The sequence below is a fragment of the Ogataea polymorpha genome (genome assembly GCF_001664045.1).
Source record: "Ogataea polymorpha strain NCYC 495 leu1.1 chromosome Unknown OGAPOscaffold_2, whole genome shotgun sequence".
Classification (NCBI taxonomy): Eukaryota; Fungi; Ascomycota; class Pichiomycetes; order Pichiales; family Pichiaceae; genus Ogataea; species Ogataea polymorpha.
The window spans coordinates 396,783-411,879 of record NW_017264699.1 but is presented as its reverse complement, the minus strand read 5'-3'; the positions used below and the strand labels follow the sequence as shown (position 1 = coordinate 411,879).

Sequence of the window (15,097 nt, the reverse complement as noted above, 5' to 3'; positions counted from 1 at the left end):
ATCTGGTAAATGTTATTGATTTATTGCGAGTGATAAAAACAATATCTACACATTACTGAGAATTTGTTTATTTATTGCCGTATTCGTGTATAGGTAAATTCTTAATTTCACAGCCGTTGATCAGGTCTAGTCCACCCAGACACCGTCCTGGTTCAAGGTGTGCCAAAGTAAAAATGAACTGATTTGATTGGCCGGTTAGGATTCTAGACCACAATACATCAAACTACGGTCTTCCTTCATCTATCTGACAGGTATGTTCCATTGGCTTTTCGATGCTTCAGTCTTATATATAAAGAGAAGTATACAAAAGACCCTCTAATAACTAGCATCCAATTTCTTACAGATTCCCAAGAATTGTACTCAGTATATTAGATAGATATTGTAGACTTCATCTGCTTCGTGTGTTTTCTAGGATTTTTCCTCTCGCGTAACTGGCAATGGCAGGATCTAGTTTGCGCTGAATAATTCCTCCTTCAAATCAATGCCTAGCTCTTCTCTGACATCCTTGAGCTCATCGAGGTAGGCCTGATATTGTTCTTTGTTTTCAACTTTGTGTTTCAGGCCCTCGAAAACTCTAACGGCAGTAGCGTAGTCATTGACTCTTCTGCAGGCTCTCAAAGCTTTTTCGATGACGGATGGAGATGGCACCAGGTCATAGGAGAAACAATTGTTCAAGACTCTTTGAACTTCAAACAGGTCGTAAGCTTCATCGAACTCCTTCTCGTATCTGATGGAGAACTCCTCAAAGGTTTCTTCGTGGTGGTCAGAAGAATACTTTCTGATGCTCGTAAATTGGGCTGGTCTCATTGGTCTGACTTTCGAGACGAGACTCACATTTCTGTTGACCAGTCTGCTGTTCTGTCTCAATGCACCTTTGATAACGTTCGAAATCATTGTATTTTGTATTCTATGGATTTTCTAAAATATTTCCGCTGCTAAACCAACAGTTGAAATTAACACTTTGATAATTGGACAAAAATTTCTACATAATAAAAAGTTTTCAAAACCACGCCAGACGGAAATCTCGTGTTTATGTAAGCACCAATAAAAAAAAGGGTAACAGCGAATAGGGATGATGAATGAATGACTACTGGAGAATCTAATTCAATGTTTCTATATTATTTTATCTGTGTTTTTCTTTCCAGAATCCGTCTTTATTAGATTTCATGTTTTCCAGCATAGCGGACCACCTATGTGATTGGTCCTCCAATTTCAGATACTGTTTTTTCTTGAGAATACTGATAAGCAGTTTATGATTATAGCCCTCTTTCCATGACTCGCTGATGATTTTATCAATCAACACTTCTGTTGCCCTTTTCTGTCGCCGGTATTTGACATAATAAGCTGAACGATGACTCAACAGTAAAGCCAGTTTGTCGAGATACCTGTAAACTTGAAGCTTCTCTGAGAAGCTGAACTTTGACTCCATGATGCAGATCATCATTTGATGAATCAGTGCAGGCGGTATATCTGTATCGTAGTCCATGTAATATTTTTCAAGCACTTTGTCAACTAGATGTGGATTGGCTGAGACTAGGTTATGTACCATCCACATTTTGGTCCGCACGGTAGCTTGTAGCCTAACCCGTTCCAACGCGTCCTCGCGCGACACCATGCTTCTGATTTTCACAGGATCAGAACATTTTGTGATATAACCCTCGTCCTCTAATTTCGAGCACACAAGTCTCAGCTTTTCCAATCCAATTTCTTCTTGGTCATTTTGAATGCCTCTATAGCGTGGAACGTGGCCTGTTAGCAGTTTATCTGCCAGCCCACTAACTGTGGAGTCAATAACTTTGATCAAACTTTGCCGCGTCTTGATATCTCTACCATGAAAATACTGTGTTTTCCGGATCGTATAATTGTCCAGAATAGAATTAATCTCCACAAACGACTTCCAATTCCTCCGGCCCTTGTTCAATACCAAGCGAAACAGCATGTCAATTATAAAACTTGCCGTTTGAATCTTCTCGTGAACTTTGTGGTGAGCGTAGCTCTCTCTTGTGAACAAGCTATCAACGTATTTGCCGATAAAGTAAGAAATGCTATCGTTGTCTAGTTTCCATAGTTGTCTGGCTATGAGGTTCAATTGCTGAATATTAGATAGCACAACTTTTGGAACTTTCGAACCGAATACGTAGAGGTCAACATTATCGGTCTTTGAGAGGTCTTTAATTGAGTGCAATGACTTGGCAAATAGGTCCCCAACCATTGCCTTCCTTTCTTTATCTGGATCTTTTACATGTAGTGTTCTAAACCAACGCAAAACTAAAGGCATTAATGGAAGACAATATGAGCTGTCGCGATGCTCAAGTAATGAAGCAAGCTGCCTAAGCTGAGAACTATGGGATGGAAGTATGGTCAATGTAGCGCCAAATCTGGCCATATCTTTGATTACGCTTGTGGGCAATTTGTCTTCGAGCTCAAAGAGCATTTGCAGTAATCGCAGCCAATCATCTATCGAGGTGACATACTTTTGAGTCTCTGATTCAATCACAGTATGGAGGGCAGTTTGAGCATGATAACTGTTAGACATGCATTTTACAAGAGCAAGAACTCTACCCACTTCCTTAGGATTTCCCGCTCCCCTTGAATAGAGTTCGATCAAAACTGTTTTCTGCATAGATGGGGGCAACCGGGAAAAACACTCCGGCGTCATCTGTTTACTGTAATGTTTATGTTGAAAGAACTGCCCCAGAAGCCACATGTCCGGTGATTTGCAAAACTCCCAAAGCTTCTCTAGTTGTTTTTCGTTCAATATCAGCTTATCTAAAATGATTCTCACGTCGTTTACTGTAATATGCAGCATCAAGAAAGACTTAAAAAAGGCGCTCGAAAAGTACTGAGTCTTCGCATCCTTCTCCATATGCGGTATGCATGCCAGAATAAAAAAGCCAACAGTGTCGGGGGCTTTTGCAAAAAGATGCTTGAAAGTATCTGCCACACGAAAGAACTCTTTGACCTGTAGTTTGGGATCATGCATGTTTTGTTGAATGTTATTAATCAGGAGCTTCAGCTTGGTACTTTCAATAATATCACTACTATTGTGGTCACTGATTTGCTCCAAATGGAGTTGCAATACTTCAAAAGAGTAGTCCGTTTCCAAGTATGTCTCCTCCAGCTGGTTCGCAAGCTCCAGATCTGCCAGTAAATCTTTCCTGTCTAATTGAAAAAGTGTTCGTGGATTAGCTACTTCTCGCAGAAGATGCCGAAGAAATTCTTTCCTTGACCAGTCTGAATTGAATTGCTGCTCCAAAAGAGAGTTAGTATAGCTCAAAAAGTCCTTGAAATTCATATCAGCGCCGTTCAGCAGAGTAGAAGCATTTACAAACCACCTCGTCCTCACCAAGAACTCTATTATTGTAGGAAGTTGATCAATGGTCCCATTGACAAGATATAAACTTAGAAGAGTGGTGTGATGAGGTCTCAATCGTTCCTTGGTTCGTTTCCAAGCCGCATTGTAGATGCGATTCGAAAACGGTGTAGAATTCAATATCTTGATGTCTGTTGCATTATGAAGATTCAGATACTCATATTCATTCCTATGACTTCTGTGTTTTGCGTTTTGATCCGTTTCTCCTCCCGGATCGGAGAGGTACATTTCTATGCTTTTCAACGTTGGCTCGACAATGCGTCGTACATAGTTGCCAAAGACGCTGTCAGCCCAGCGAACCTTTTTGGAGCCATCTTCACCGGGTAAGATCCACTTCGGTCGGTTGTGAAGACATCTCCGGACCAATTGATGAGTTCTATGTGTATGCATCAAAAAGTTAAAATGATCCTACCTTTCCCCACATTCGAAAAAATAATATATAGGTGTCTAGGTTTTTTTAGCCATAAATCAAGGAGCTATACAACTATTTCTTTTGTCCCTGTGCAGCAACGGCAGCTGCACCAGCAGCAGCTGCTTCAGGGTCCAGATAGTAAGATGGCTTAGTTGGCTTCAAGTTCTCGTCCAACTCATAGACGAGAGGAATACCGGTTGGAATGTTCAATCCAGCAATGTCCTTGTCTGAAATGTTGTCTAGGTGTTTAACCAAAGCTCTCAGTGAGTTTCCGTGGGCTGCAATCATGACAGTCTTTCCTTCCAAAAGCTCCTTGGCAATAGTATCCTGCCAGTATGGAAGCAGTCTATCAATCACAAGTGCTAAAGACTCTGTTTTAGGCAAAACGTTGGGATCGATGTCTTTATATCTCTCGTCCCCAAATTGAGAATATTCAGAGGAATCTTCAATTGGTGGAGGCGGAACATCGTATGATCTTCTCCATGTTTGGAATTGCTCTGCGCCGTACTGTGCAAGAGTTGCTGCCTTGTCTTTACCTTGCAAAGCACCGTAATGTCTCTCGTTCAATCTCCACGATCTGACAACTGGGATGAAAAGTCTATCTGCCTTATCCAGTGCAATATTAGCGGTTTGAATAGCCCTAGTCAATTTCGAGGTGAAAAGGATATCCGGCTTAAGGCCAGACTCTTTGAGCAATTCACCGGCTCTGGCAGCCTCCTTCTCGCCGACTGAAGAAAGTCTCACATCCACCCAACCGGTAAAAAGATTCTTTTCGTTCCATTCGGATTGACCGTGTCTAACAAGGATAAGTTTTGGCATTTTGACTGATAACTGAAAATAAATGAAGAAATGTTGTTCCTTTATATATATTCTAAGTCACGTCACTGCATAGGAACTTACTATTCCGAAAATCTGTTTTCCCAGTTTTTCGGGGAATTGTGGTGGCAGGGTTAAAGGATGAACTGCACACCACAGTGGTAGAATGTGGTGACCATGAAAAAGTACTAGCTGGCAACCGACAGATGTCTAGTATATTCAGGCTAGAGGCACTTACATGTAAGGGTATCTGAGCCATAGTTCTTAAATGAGATACGTATGAACAAAAGGCTACCGTTAGAACAGACGAGGATCTGCTGGAAGTCTGCTATCTGCTTTATCGGTCTCTGTCTTGACTACATAATTCAGTAGCCATCACATCGGGAGAAGGGAGCCTTTTGTCGCACTTGTATAGCCCTCAACAAAGTCCTCTCAGCCCATCCTTGCACAGTCTAATCCTAAAAAAAAAAAGTGCAAAACACTATTTCAAACTGTTTATTAGCCTGTCCAGAATATAACTGCTGTGCTCTTTCAGCGTAACGAATACTTTCACGCGCACGCAATTACTATACTAGAGCCAATGTTTAATTTTTCAGGAAATACTGGCCAAAATAGTCAAGCCGGACAAGGTTTCAGCTTTGGAACAAACAATAACCAAAATCAAAACACCGGCCAAAGTACATTCAGCTTCGGCAAGGGTGACGGTGCATCCTCAAACAGTACCAATGCAAGCAAACCTGCATTTTCATTTTCCTCTGATAACAGTAAGCCAAGTTTACCAGTGACTTTTAATGCGGGTACAGATAAAAAGGCTCCTCTGTTTGGATCCAACTCGTCATCGACCCAAGCTCAATCACAGACTCAGCCTCAGACATCATTGTTTGGCACAATATCCACTTCATCGAAAACCGAAAATAAGCCTGCATTCTCGTTTGGCGCAACCGGTGCCTCTAATACGAATTCCTTGTTTGGTGGACAGAAGACAGACCAGAAACCGACAACTTTCAGTTTCGGAGACGCTCAGAAGTCTGACGCTAAACCAACTACCGGGTTTTCTTTTACTAATTCCCAGTCCCAGGATACAAACGCATCTAGTAATCAGGCCACGCAGCAATCAGGAAATGCCTTCAATTTTGGGGCTACTTCGACTGCAAAGCCAGCAGAATCCAAATCATTGTTTGGTTCGGGGGCTTCCAATGCTGGTAACTCCAAACCTTCTTTCGGTGGAGCGAGCTTGTCTTCGGCCAATGATAAACCGAATGAGAAGCCATCATTCAGCTTTGGAGGTCAATCGGATAAGCCCTCATTTTCGTTTGGTTCCACAACTGAAAAAAAAGCAGAGCCTGCGGCGCCAGGCTCTGCACCAAGCTTTACTTTTGGTGAGAAGAAGCCAGAAGATGTGAAGCCTTCCTTTTCCTTTGGTGAAACAAAAGCACAAGAAGCGAAGTCTACGACGGGCTTTTCTTTTGGAACACAAAAGACTGATCAGCAGAAACCCAGCTCTGGATTCTCTTTTGGTGGAAACAAATCTGAAGGTGAAAAGCCAGTTTCGTTCGCATTTGGAGACAAGAAATCTGAAAATGCAAAGTCTTCGCCAGCTTTGTCTTTTGGAGGTGATAAGACAGCCACCAATGAAAAAGGCACTTCAAGCAGCGCATTTACCACCAAAGAGGACACTAAAAGCTCGGGATCTAATTCGGGGGCTCAGGGTGAAACTAAAACAAGCGGTGCCTCTTCTGCTCCATCCTTTTCTTTCGGTGCTTTTAAAACTGATGGAAAGCCTGCAGCCAGTGGTTTGAGTCTAAACCCTTCAGAAGGTTCTGATAAGAAGGAAACATCAAATCATGACGAAAAGAAAGAGGATAAGAATGTTTCATTTGGCTCTGGTCGCGAGAAAGCTCAAATTAAACTCGAGGACATCAAGCCACAGCCAATATCAATTAAGAATAAGACATTAGAGGATCTCATAACCAAGTGGACAAATCAACTGTCCTCTTCCGCTAAGATATTTGAAAATTACAGTGACAAAATTAATAACTGGGACCAGATACTTGTCTCTTCGTCAGAAAAAATCTCGAAATTATATGCAGACTCTTTGTCATGCGACCAAAAACAGTCCAAAATCGATCAAACACTCTCTTACATTGAAAAGCAACAGGAGGAACTTGACAAGTTACTAGATGGGTATGAAAAGCAGTCTGAGTCGCTTCTTGCATCGGTGCAGCAGGTGAGTACGGGCAATGGAAATGAAAGGGTGTTGACGAACGATCAAATTCGAGAGAATTCCTACAGACTTGCAGAAAGTCTTGAAAACAAGCTTGATTCCTTGGAAACGAACTTTTCTTCCTTGATTTCCGAAGTAAATGAGGTGAGCGATTCATTTAACCGATCTCTACTCTCCTCAAGCTCCAAAAGCCTTGAAGAGGAGTCCTCGCTGGAAGACATTCTCAAATTACTGAACAACCACTTAGAGAGTCTCAACTGGATTGAAAAGAACGAAAAACTTTTGAAAGAACAAGTGGAATCCCTTACGCGTTCTACGTTATAGTGCTCAATTTCCAAATATCATAAAGTTTCTTGTCCTACTTTTTGCATGCTTGTGACACCTTGTTTCGTAATCTTAGTTCCAGCCTTGTGCGATCAAAATCCTTCCTTTGATTGCAATGCGAAGTGCTTTTGTTCTTGCCAGAAGAACTTGTTTTTTTTGTCCACGAAGCTGATCTTCTGAGCATATCTCCTAGTGGAGATGATTGTTTCCTGATTGGATTCGCAGACAACACACCTTCTTTGTTCTCCTCATTCGATAACCCCGAATACGACTCTATTATTTGAGCTCCAATAACACACAATTCTTGGTCAGACATGTGGTATAAAGTGATCGCATCTTTTGTGATTTGTAGAATATCGAGCTGCAATAGTTCCTGTTCATTATTGTTTGTGCTTACAAAATCAAATGACCCTGAGTTCTTTGATTGATGATTTTCCTGAATATATGTGAATGTCGACTCTTCGGTAGGAGAGCCTGCGTCTTCATTAACAAGAATTGCCGATGATGGTAATTGGCTTTTATGTCTGTCCTCTATGGGATAATGAAGTAATAAGTAGAGGGCCTCACCATAATCCGAAATAATCAAGTGTGGTTTGATGAGAGAAAGGAGCAGGATGATAATATAAGGCAAAAGCAGGCTCAGGTCTAATTTATCCGGATGCTGAGTATATGAAAAGGCAACAAGTTTATCCCAGAGGTCGAATGAATATTCAAGTCCTATCTCACGGATTAGCAGCAGCCTGAAATACCGAATAAGCCAGATTGACGAATCTATGTGTAGCTTATTCTTCAAAAGGTGATATTGGTACTTGTCCACAAGCCGTAGCTTAAGATCAAACTTGATGCTTTCTTGGAGAAGAGAGGTTTCGTCGTAATAAAGGTCAACCAATGATTCTGTCATTTTCTGAAACATGCTGAAAACATCATGACGTAAATACGTCGCATCCATCAGCTCCACGACAAGTGTGCTTCCCCGGTCTGGATTCTGAAAATTTGCCTTGGAAATGGATTCCGTTTTAAGCGCAACAAATATCACTCCGGCTATCTCATGTAGTCCTTGAGAATACTGGCTGCCATTGAGCTTCCACCAAATGTACAATACCTCAATCAGCTGCCGCCTGTTTTCCTTATTGTCAATGAAATATTCAGGAATTTGAGGAAACAGTCGATCAACATCTGCAATCAAGCTTTCTAAAGTTTGAATGTCAGTCATTTTGGTGGTCTTGGGGGTACTCAGTGGATGATGTTCAATCCGCATTCTAGACACTTTCAATTTCTTCCCAAAGCTTTCGCTCAGATCAGATTCCACATGCAAGTCGCAGTAGAACTCATGATCTTTTGCAAGCTCATTCCATGGCACCATGAACTCGCTTCTCAATATTTCATAATCTTTTCTGCACTCTCTAAGCATTCTCAGATTAAGATCTTCCAGATGTCCTGTTATTTGGAATGCTACAATTTTCCAGAGTAAAGACCGCGAGTAGTCGGCCGATTGCCGCGAGTATGAACCTGAAAGCGCCAGCTGAGGTACTTGCTCCGCCCTGTATCTTTGCAGAACATGGCGAATCCGTTCGAATGTATTTGATTCCTTCATAAATACGGCATTCGAATTATATGAATTGATTCCATAAACTAATTTTCTGCTTACTTCAGCTTATTTATCGGAGTCGGAGGAGTTCATCGAATTTGTGTCTTCGTATAATGATAACTCGGTGTCAAGGTTTTCGTCCTCATCCTCCTCTGGCTTATATAGGATGATGATCATCACTGATCCAATGATGATTGATGATCCGAGAATAGTCAGCGGACTGGGAAGATGATTAAAGAGAACGTACTCTAGAACAGTTGTATAAAGCAACTGCGTATATGACATAGACATAGCTCTAGCGGCTTTCTCACGCTGCATACCCATCGTCGAAAGATACTGCATAACAAAGCCTGCTATGCCAACTGTTGAAAGAAGGAGCCATTGTTTCAGGGTATGAGGAATCTGCAATGGTAGCTGAAAAATTATTACTCCAGCAGATGATAAAATGAAGGTTATAAGAGCGAAAATGGAGACTGTAAGAAGAGGGTGGGCATGGAATCCGATTTTCCGCATAGAGCACATCGACACGCCTGTTCCGAAACAAGACAAAAGAATTGCACATGTTCCGATGAGTCTCAAAGTGGCAGAACTTGATTCAATTACTGGAGTACCGTCAGGAGCATCTTCACCGGATTTAGTTTCATACCCGTGAAATATGAAGGAGGGCCGAGCAACTAAAACGACTCCCAAGAAAGCAGTTGCCCCACATATTGCTTCCAGCCGAGTATACGACTCGCCCAGAAAGACATATGCCATCCACGATGTCACTGTAGGTGCCAAAAAGCTCATCACCACCGTATCAGAAACTGATAAATACATTAGCGCAAAGTATTGACCGGCTACCCCAACAAATCCGCCAAGACCTCGCAAGATCATGTAGATCCGGTAGCCTTTAGGACCGAATGGAAAATTTGGGTCTTTCCATAGAAAATATGCGCAACATATGTATGTGATGAACATCCGAATCGCTAGGATATGTAATGGATGGATCGGGGGGTTAAAGTTCTCATCTAGCAATAATAGCTTGCAGAAGAAAACCATAAAAGAGTTGAAAAGATTTCCCAGCAGGATAAAACACAGTCCTGAATTTGTCTTGATGTAGTTTTCGTAAATCTCAGCAATCATGGTCCGGTTTGATGTGCGATGGTCATGTCAATGGCAAAAGAGGGATTAAATGAAGATGATTATCTATCTAGATGCATCTCTGCACCAGCCAAGATTTTATTGTTCTCACCAAAACCGGTGCTTAAAAAAAAAAAAAGCACTGCCATATCTGTTTATGGGTCATCCTCTATCACGCAATCCAATTGGTCTGTTAGCCAAACGGTTCTCCCATTTTGCTTTCAATATCAAATTGTTTACACTGTTTTTTTGTACTTGAACACTTCCTTTAGATTTAAAAACACGACCAAGCACGACCTTCGGTATGTCTAACAGAAACAAAAGACAAAAAGTTGATAGTTCGCTTATCGATGAAGAATTGATGAGTCAGACTCATGATCTGAACCAATTAACAAACTCTCAGTTTGTATCCCAGCAAGCCGACTCCTCACTCATCCCTAAGTACAACGCAGATCTCTCTAGTCTTCATATTCCCAATTATCCCCAGGCACAGCAAGGACCTCAATCTCGAAAGATTACTTTGAAACAGGAATCTGATGCTGAGACCCAAAGAATAGTGAATGAAACTATGGTGGCTCAGGCAGCCCAAGCTGCTGTCGCTCAACACCAACAGCATGCTCAGCAGTACTTCACCCAGTCCCACGGGCAACCCCAATTTGACTACCAGCAAAATCAGCAGTCTCAGTCTCAACAATTTCATCTTCCACCTCCTCCGCAAGTTACTCAAAGTCAATCGTATCACATTCCTCAGGTGACTGGTCAACAGATATCTCACTCAGGTGACTACCAACAAGTTTCCAATCGCCATATGAATACATCGGTGAATGTCTCGGATGGCAGTGATCCAAGTGATTATCTTGTGACGCCCATGATGGAGGAGCAGGTGTTTGATAATGTGAACGTGTTGAAAGAGTTTGTGAAGGAGTTTGGTAAAAAGAACGAATTTGGTATCGCTATCGCGCACTCTAATAATAAGGCTATATACTTCACATGCGAGCTAGGGGGATCTTACAGAGAAAAGAGGAGTAAGAAAAATCAAGCTGGCCAGCGGTTCAATGAGAGCAACGACTTGCAGTCTCAATACGAGTCCAAGAAAATTGGAACCAAGAAGATCAGATGTCCTTTCGCTATGGTGGCTAACTTCTCCAAGAAGAAGAACTATTGGACTTTGAAAATTACAGAGAATAAGCACAACCATGCAAAGCTGAACCCTCTAGAAGATTTTCCTATGCTGAGAAAGCGCTCCAACAGAGTCAACTCTACCATTAAGGAACTGTACTCAACGGGTGACAAGCCTTCCGTGATACATCAAAAGCTCACTGCTATTTTCAGTGACATTGTCATCAAGAGGGAAGACATCTACAATGAGATCAGAATACTGAAAAAGAAGGGAATGGTGCCCACGAACTCGGAAATCAAAAGCCGCAAGGTGGCCGACGAAGATCTGGCGGTCGAACAACAATTCCACCAATCCCAAGCACCTATTTTGCAAGCTCATGGCCACAGTGGGCAGTCTCATGAGAGCCTTGGATGGCCCCAGGGATATCCAACTATTGATGCAGAAAACAAAAAGGAAGTGGAGCAACAGGCAGCAGCAGCCGTTGCTGCAGTTCAAGCTTTGAAAGACCAGCCACAACACTACCCATCGTATCCTCAACACTATGGCGCCCAGCAAGCTTCATCATCGGTGCAACACTACCCTACTCAACAGCAGGGATCGCAGACGCAAGCTTCATACCAATACCCGACAGCACAGTACTATGGTAATCCCCCTCAAAAGGAAGAGCATTTCAATATCGATGAGCGACTACTTGGGGAAAATTAGATACTTGATTTTTCAGAATAATGTATTTCTAGATTATACAAATTATCGAGTATAAATAATATATGTAGTAATGGTTGGGGAAACGAATTTTACCCCGGAGAAAAGGATTGTAATCTGGGGAGAAATTATTTATGGGGTACATAAATTACACTGAAATGCAATATGATTGGCCTGAAAACTCGACTCCGAGATGGAGCAGAGGTTAACGCATCCAATTCCGCATAAACTCGGCGGATTATAAATAGAGGTACAATTTAGATTTCAGGAACAAGCAAGAGCAAAATGGCGAAAATCAAAGTTAAGACACCAGTTGTAGAAATGGACGGAGATGAGATGACAAGAATAATATGGAAGTTAATCAAGGACCAGTTGATTCTTCCGTTCTTGGACATCGATCTCAAATACTATGACCTTGGCATTGAGCACAGAGATCAAACTTCTGATAAAGTTACAATTGACTCTGCACTGGCCACCCAGAAGTATGGAGTTGCAGTCAAGTGTGCTACTATCACTCCTGATGAGGCCCGTGTTAAAGAATTTGGTCTTAAAAAGATGTGGTTGTCTCCAAACGGTACCATTAGAAACGTTTTAGGTGGTACGGTTTTCCGTGAACCTATCATTATCGACAATATTCCTAGAATCATTCAGCATTGGGAGAAGCCAATCATCATTGGGAGACACGCTTTTGGAGATCAGTACAGGTGTGAAAATATTGTGACTCCAGATTGCGGAGGAGAGCTCAAGATAGTTTTTGTTCCCAAAGATGGTAGCAAAAACATAGAAATCCCTGTTTATAACTTTGATGGCAAAGGATGTGCCTTATCAATGTACAACACTGAGGAGTCTATCAAAGGTTTTGCTGTTAGCTCTTTTGAACTGGCACTTGACCGTAAGCTGCCGCTATACATGTCGACAAAAAACACTATTTTGAAGCAGTACGACGGCTTGTTCAAAGATACTTTCCAAAATATTTACGAGTCACGGTACAAGGATAAGTTTGAGAAGCTGGGAATTTGGTATGAGCACCGCCTAATTGATGATATGGTGGCCCAGATGGTGAAATCCAAGGGAGGTTTCATCATTGCCATGAAGAACTACGATGGTGACGTTCAATCAGACGTTGTGGCACAAGGATTTGGCTCCTTGGGTTTAATGACATCGGTTCTTATTTCGGCAGATGGGAAGTCTTTTGAGGCAGAGGCAGCCCATGGAACGGTTACCAGACATTACAGGCAGCATCAACAAGGCAAGGAGACGTCCACGAACTCAATTGCTTCCATATTTGCTTGGAGTAGAGGTCTTATCAAAAGGGGAGAGTTAGACGATACTCCTGACGTTGTTAAATTTGGCAAAACTCTAGAAAAAGCCACCATTGATACAGTGAAGGACGGCATAATGACCAAAGACCTCGCTCTTGCTAGAGGAGAAACCGAGCGCTCCTCCTATGTGACGACCGAGGAATTCATTGAGGCTGTTGCAAAAAGGCTCGGTTCGCTTCTGGAAGCATAGATTGAATATTTAGTGCTTAACTTACGTATTTATTTGCCTTTTTCAATCAAGTTTGCGTAGACGTAGACTTTCACGCAATTGTCTTCTGGGGTACCGGAGTAATAGATTAGCTCGGGGAGAATCTCGGAATATCCGTTAGGGTCGTTTGCGTATGAACAAGCATAGAAGTTGCCATCTGCATACTTGTTCGGAACAAGTCGACCTTGGATATAAGTGATGCCCTTGGTAGTGTCAGGAAGTCTAACTATCTCTGACAAATCCCAGTTAGTGAGTGAAACACCCTGGGACAGTGCCACAAATTTGTCCAGAAGCATCAGCTGCCTCTTGGTAGCCAGCGACTCTGCTTTTCTAGTGGCCGTATTGTATATTAACCGTATATTTGAAAGGTCAGTATCCACCAGGAAAATGTAGTCAATGCCACTTCCTTCATTGATTGCGTTGAGATGGAGATTTGATATTGTTGAATTACTTGTCCTTACGAAAAGCTCCATGGGATAGAATGACTGGGTGAGTGTCACATTCTGCCTCACCGGGTAACCAAACAACGATGTGCAAAGGCACCAGAAGCACAAAAGCAGCTGATAAGAGTTCATTACACCATCTCCAGATAAAGCTTTAGCATATTTATAACACTATCAACTACATGTTCTGTTATGGTATTTATTTTGCCACGGAATTAATTATCGCTTTTAAAGTCGTTGGTATTTGACCAATATATTGCTACCGACACTAGAATACAAAAGTAAAGAAACTCCACAAAGCAACTTTAACCACCGAAACCATACAAAGTTCTTCCTTGTCTCTTCAAAGCGTAGACAACATCCAAGGAAGTAACGGTCTTTCTCTTAGCGTGCTCTGTGTAGGTAACAGCATCTCTGATAACGTTCTCCAAAAAGGATTTGAGGACAGCTCTGACCTCTTCGTAGATCAGAGCAGAAATTCTCTTAACACCACCTCTTCTGGCAAGTCTTCTGATGGCTGGCTTAGTGATACCTTGGATGTTATCTCTAAGGATCTTTCTGTGTCTCTTAGCACCTCCCTTTCCTAGACCTTTTCCTCCTTTTCCTCTACCGGACATTTTGATTTATTATGTGATATATTATCCAGATTGTATGTGGACCCCAAGCTGTATTTATAACATTCGCCTGTGTTTATCCTGACGCGCTCCAGCCGGCTTACAAAATCGTGTTCAGTGACAAAGTTTACGCATCACTATTGAGTAAACCCTGGTCCTAGCTTTTTTTTGACTATCAGAGTCGGACTATCGTTTACCTATGAGTCAGCGTAAAAATAAGAATGAGAGTCGCGACTGCATAAACTATTTGTAAACAGTCAATCTTATTATATAAAGGCACTGTATTCACCCAACCGGTTTGATATTCTACATATTATTCTAAAATGGCTAGAACCAAGCAAACCGCAAGAAAATCTACTGGTGGAAAGGCCCCAAGAAAGCAGCTTGCTTCTAAGGCCGCCAGAAAGTCCGCTCCAGCTACTGGTGGTGTCAAGAAGCCACACAGATATAAGCCAGGTACTGTTGCCCTGAGAGAAATCAGAAGATTCCAAAAATCTACTGAATTGCTTATCAGAAAATTGCCATTCCAAAGATTGGTCAGAGAAATTGCACAGGACTTCAAGACCGACTTGAGATTCCAGTCCTCTGCTATCGGTGCTCTGCAGGAGTCCGTTGAGGCTTACCTCGTTTCCCTCTTTGAGGACACCAACTTGTGTGCTATTCACGCTAAGAGAGTTACCATCCAAAAGAAGGATATTCAACTTGCTAGAAGATTGAGAGGTGAGAGATCGTAAACCTGGGTACATTGTATATTAGAAATCTATCGATTTATTTTTTGGTTACGTAAGTAATAGCGACTCCCAGAAGTGACATTTATTTTTCGCTCTGC

At 42.0% G+C, this 15,097-nt stretch overlaps 10 protein-coding genes across 10 annotated transcripts; 3 read left to right on the top strand and 7 right to left on the bottom strand.

The window, feature by feature from the left end:
* Positions 1-56: 56 nt before the first annotated feature.
* On the bottom strand, positions 57-4,645 carry OGAPODRAFT_15604 (uncharacterized protein). The gene has a single exon (XM_018353843.1). The coding sequence runs from the start codon at positions 3,761-3,763 to the stop codon at positions 1,124-1,126; it is 2,640 nt and encodes an 879-aa protein (XP_018212085.1). The 5' UTR covers positions 3,764-4,645; the 3' UTR covers positions 57-1,123.
* OGAPODRAFT_15607 (uncharacterized protein) lies at positions 59-873 on the bottom strand. Its single transcript, XM_018353844.1, has one exon. It carries the CDS (start codon positions 805-807, stop codon positions 448-450), a length of 360 nt encoding a protein of 119 aa, XP_018212087.1. The 5' UTR covers positions 808-873; the 3' UTR covers positions 59-447.
* Positions 3,858-4,604, bottom strand: OGAPODRAFT_11645 (uncharacterized protein; the record flags this gene model as incomplete). Its single annotated transcript, XM_018353291.1, has 1 exon — positions 3,858-4,604. One exon carries the CDS (start codon positions 4,602-4,604, stop codon positions 3,858-3,860), a length of 747 nt encoding a protein of 248 aa, XP_018212086.1.
* A 2,538-nt stretch (positions 4,646-7,183) lies between the features above and the next one.
* Positions 7,184-8,743, bottom strand: OGAPODRAFT_6782 (uncharacterized protein; the record flags this gene model as incomplete). Its single annotated transcript, XM_018355823.1, has 1 exon — positions 7,184-8,743. One exon carries the CDS (start codon positions 8,741-8,743, stop codon positions 7,184-7,186), a length of 1,560 nt encoding a protein of 519 aa, XP_018212084.1.
* Positions 8,744-8,803: 60 nt separating this feature from the next.
* OGAPODRAFT_23200 (uncharacterized protein) lies at positions 8,804-9,613 on the bottom strand (the record flags this gene model as incomplete). The annotated part of the gene is made up of 1 exon (XM_018355239.1): positions 8,804-9,613. The coding sequence occupies one exon, from the start codon at positions 9,611-9,613 to the stop codon at positions 8,804-8,806; it is 810 nt and encodes a 269-aa protein (XP_018212083.1).
* A 550-nt stretch (positions 9,614-10,163) lies between these two features.
* Positions 10,164-11,684, top strand: OGAPODRAFT_92568 (uncharacterized protein; the record flags this gene model as incomplete). The annotated part of the gene is made up of 1 exon (XM_018357183.1): positions 10,164-11,684. The coding sequence occupies one exon, from the start codon at positions 10,164-10,166 to the stop codon at positions 11,682-11,684; it is 1,521 nt and encodes a 506-aa protein (XP_018212082.1).
* Positions 11,685-11,966: 282 nt separating this feature from the next.
* OGAPODRAFT_75230 (uncharacterized protein) lies at positions 11,967-13,193 on the top strand (the record flags this gene model as incomplete). The annotated part of the gene is made up of 1 exon (XM_018355989.1): positions 11,967-13,193. One exon carries the CDS (start codon positions 11,967-11,969, stop codon positions 13,191-13,193), a length of 1,227 nt encoding a protein of 408 aa, XP_018212081.1.
* A 29-nt stretch (positions 13,194-13,222) lies between these two features.
* Positions 13,223-13,684, bottom strand: OGAPODRAFT_6779 (uncharacterized protein; the record flags this gene model as incomplete). The annotated part of the gene is made up of 1 exon (XM_018355822.1): positions 13,223-13,684. One exon carries the CDS (start codon positions 13,682-13,684, stop codon positions 13,223-13,225), a length of 462 nt encoding a protein of 153 aa, XP_018212080.1.
* Positions 13,685-13,871: 187 nt separating this feature from the next.
* OGAPODRAFT_81520 (uncharacterized protein) lies at positions 13,872-14,271 on the bottom strand (the record flags this gene model as incomplete). The annotated part of the gene is made up of 1 exon (XM_018356533.1): positions 13,872-14,271. The coding sequence occupies one exon, from the start codon at positions 14,269-14,271 to the stop codon at positions 13,960-13,962; it is 312 nt and encodes a 103-aa protein (XP_018212079.1). The 3' UTR covers positions 13,872-13,959.
* A 320-nt stretch (positions 14,272-14,591) lies between these two features.
* On the top strand, positions 14,592-15,092 carry OGAPODRAFT_75228 (uncharacterized protein; the record flags this gene model as incomplete). The annotated part of the gene is made up of 1 exon (XM_018355988.1): positions 14,592-15,092. One exon carries the CDS (start codon positions 14,592-14,594, stop codon positions 15,000-15,002), a length of 411 nt encoding a protein of 136 aa, XP_018212078.1. The 3' UTR covers positions 15,003-15,092.
* Between the last annotated feature and the right edge of the window lie 5 nt (positions 15,093-15,097).